This window comes from Chrysochloris asiatica, unplaced genomic scaffold, assembly GCF_000296735.1.
Source record: "Chrysochloris asiatica unplaced genomic scaffold, ChrAsi1.0 scaffold00093, whole genome shotgun sequence".
Taxonomy (NCBI): Eukaryota; Metazoa; Chordata; class Mammalia; order Afrosoricida; family Chrysochloridae; genus Chrysochloris; species Chrysochloris asiatica.
This window is the reverse complement of record NW_006408611.1, coordinates 10,761,690-10,763,016: the sequence shown is the minus strand read 5'-3', so window position 1 is coordinate 10,763,016 and position 1,327 is coordinate 10,761,690. Positions and strand designations below refer to the sequence as shown.

General features: G+C 35.8%; 1 protein-coding gene across 1 annotated transcript in view; it reads right to left on the bottom strand.

Annotated features, from left to right (window-relative positions):
- DNAH6 (dynein, axonemal, heavy chain 6) overlaps positions 1-1,327 on the bottom strand; it is a 305,590-nt gene that overhangs the window by 63,337 nt on the left and 240,926 nt on the right. Inside the window, 1 exon segment of the mRNA XM_006866588.1 lies at positions 376-524. Coding sequence (XP_006866650.1) covers positions 376-524 — 149 coding nt within the window.

The following is a 1,327-nucleotide window of genomic DNA, read 5'->3' as shown; positions in this document are numbered from 1 at the left end:
AAGAAAAAGCAAATGTATAGAGATCAAAGTGTACTAGTGGTTGTCAGGGGTACCTGGTGTAGTGTTGTGGAATAATGCGTCAGACTGCAAGGTTGGTGGTTCAAGCTCACCAGCTGCTCTTTGGAAACCCTATACAGGGTTGCTATGGGTCGGAATTGACTTGACGACACTTAACAACAACAACTAGGGCCTGTGAGAGGAAGGAGTGAGATGTGTTATCACTGAAGAGGTACTGATGGAAATCTTTTAGGAGTAGATAGTGGTGATGGTTGCACAATGTGGTAAATGCAGTTAATGCCACTGAATTGTATATACATTTTACAATGTTTTAAAGTTACATGTACTGTACAAGAACACAAACACACCAAATCCTACCTTTTCTTCTTTACAACATTTAATAAGGATTAGCTTATGGAAAGAACTCAATTCTAGATTCCAGTAATCGTTTTTCATGATATGCTCTTCTGGTTTTATCTTAGAATAGCCTTCCCAGTTCTGTGGGTTAATATAAGTCTCAAAAGACCCTGCAAAACAATTTCAAAAGATTCTTTAATTATATTTACTTTTGACTGTAATAAATACATTTTTGGTAGCTTTTAAAAAATGCTATATTTATGGTCAGTTTCAGCTACAAATATAGATACATTGATATCCTACTACCCAGGCAAATTATAAAGATTTTAAGATTGGATCAGAAAACAAAGCCCAACAACAAACCACTTACAAAAAGCAAAATGAAAACAAAATAACAGAGAGGTTAAAATAAAAGGATACATAAACATAGAGCAGACAAATGTGAGAATAAAAGGACACCAAAGTGGCAAGAATCACACTGGATAAATTAGAACTCAGGACAAACATAATTAAATGGAACAAAGTAGGTCAAGTTTATATTGATTAACATGCAAAATCTATAATATAAACACAGTTAAATGAACCTATGTGTGGCAGGAAACAGCATTAAGATATATGAAATAATCACTGTTGGAGATAGAATGAAAAAGAGAAAAACCACAATAGTGTGGAAAATAACACAACTAATACCCTATGACCCACCACTCACCTGTCAGTTTATCATACTATAGTGGCTTGTGAGTTGCTGTGATTCTGAAAGCTATGCCATGGATATTTTAAATACCATCAGGGTCACCCATGGTGAACAGGTTTCAGATGAGCTTCCAGATGAAGACAAACTAGGAAGAAGGAGTGATGAACTATTTCCCAATATTTAGTCACTGAAAACCTTATGAATAGCAGAGAAACACTGTCAGATATAGTGCTGGAAAATGAGCCCCTCGGGTTGCAAGGCACTCCAAATGCAACTGGG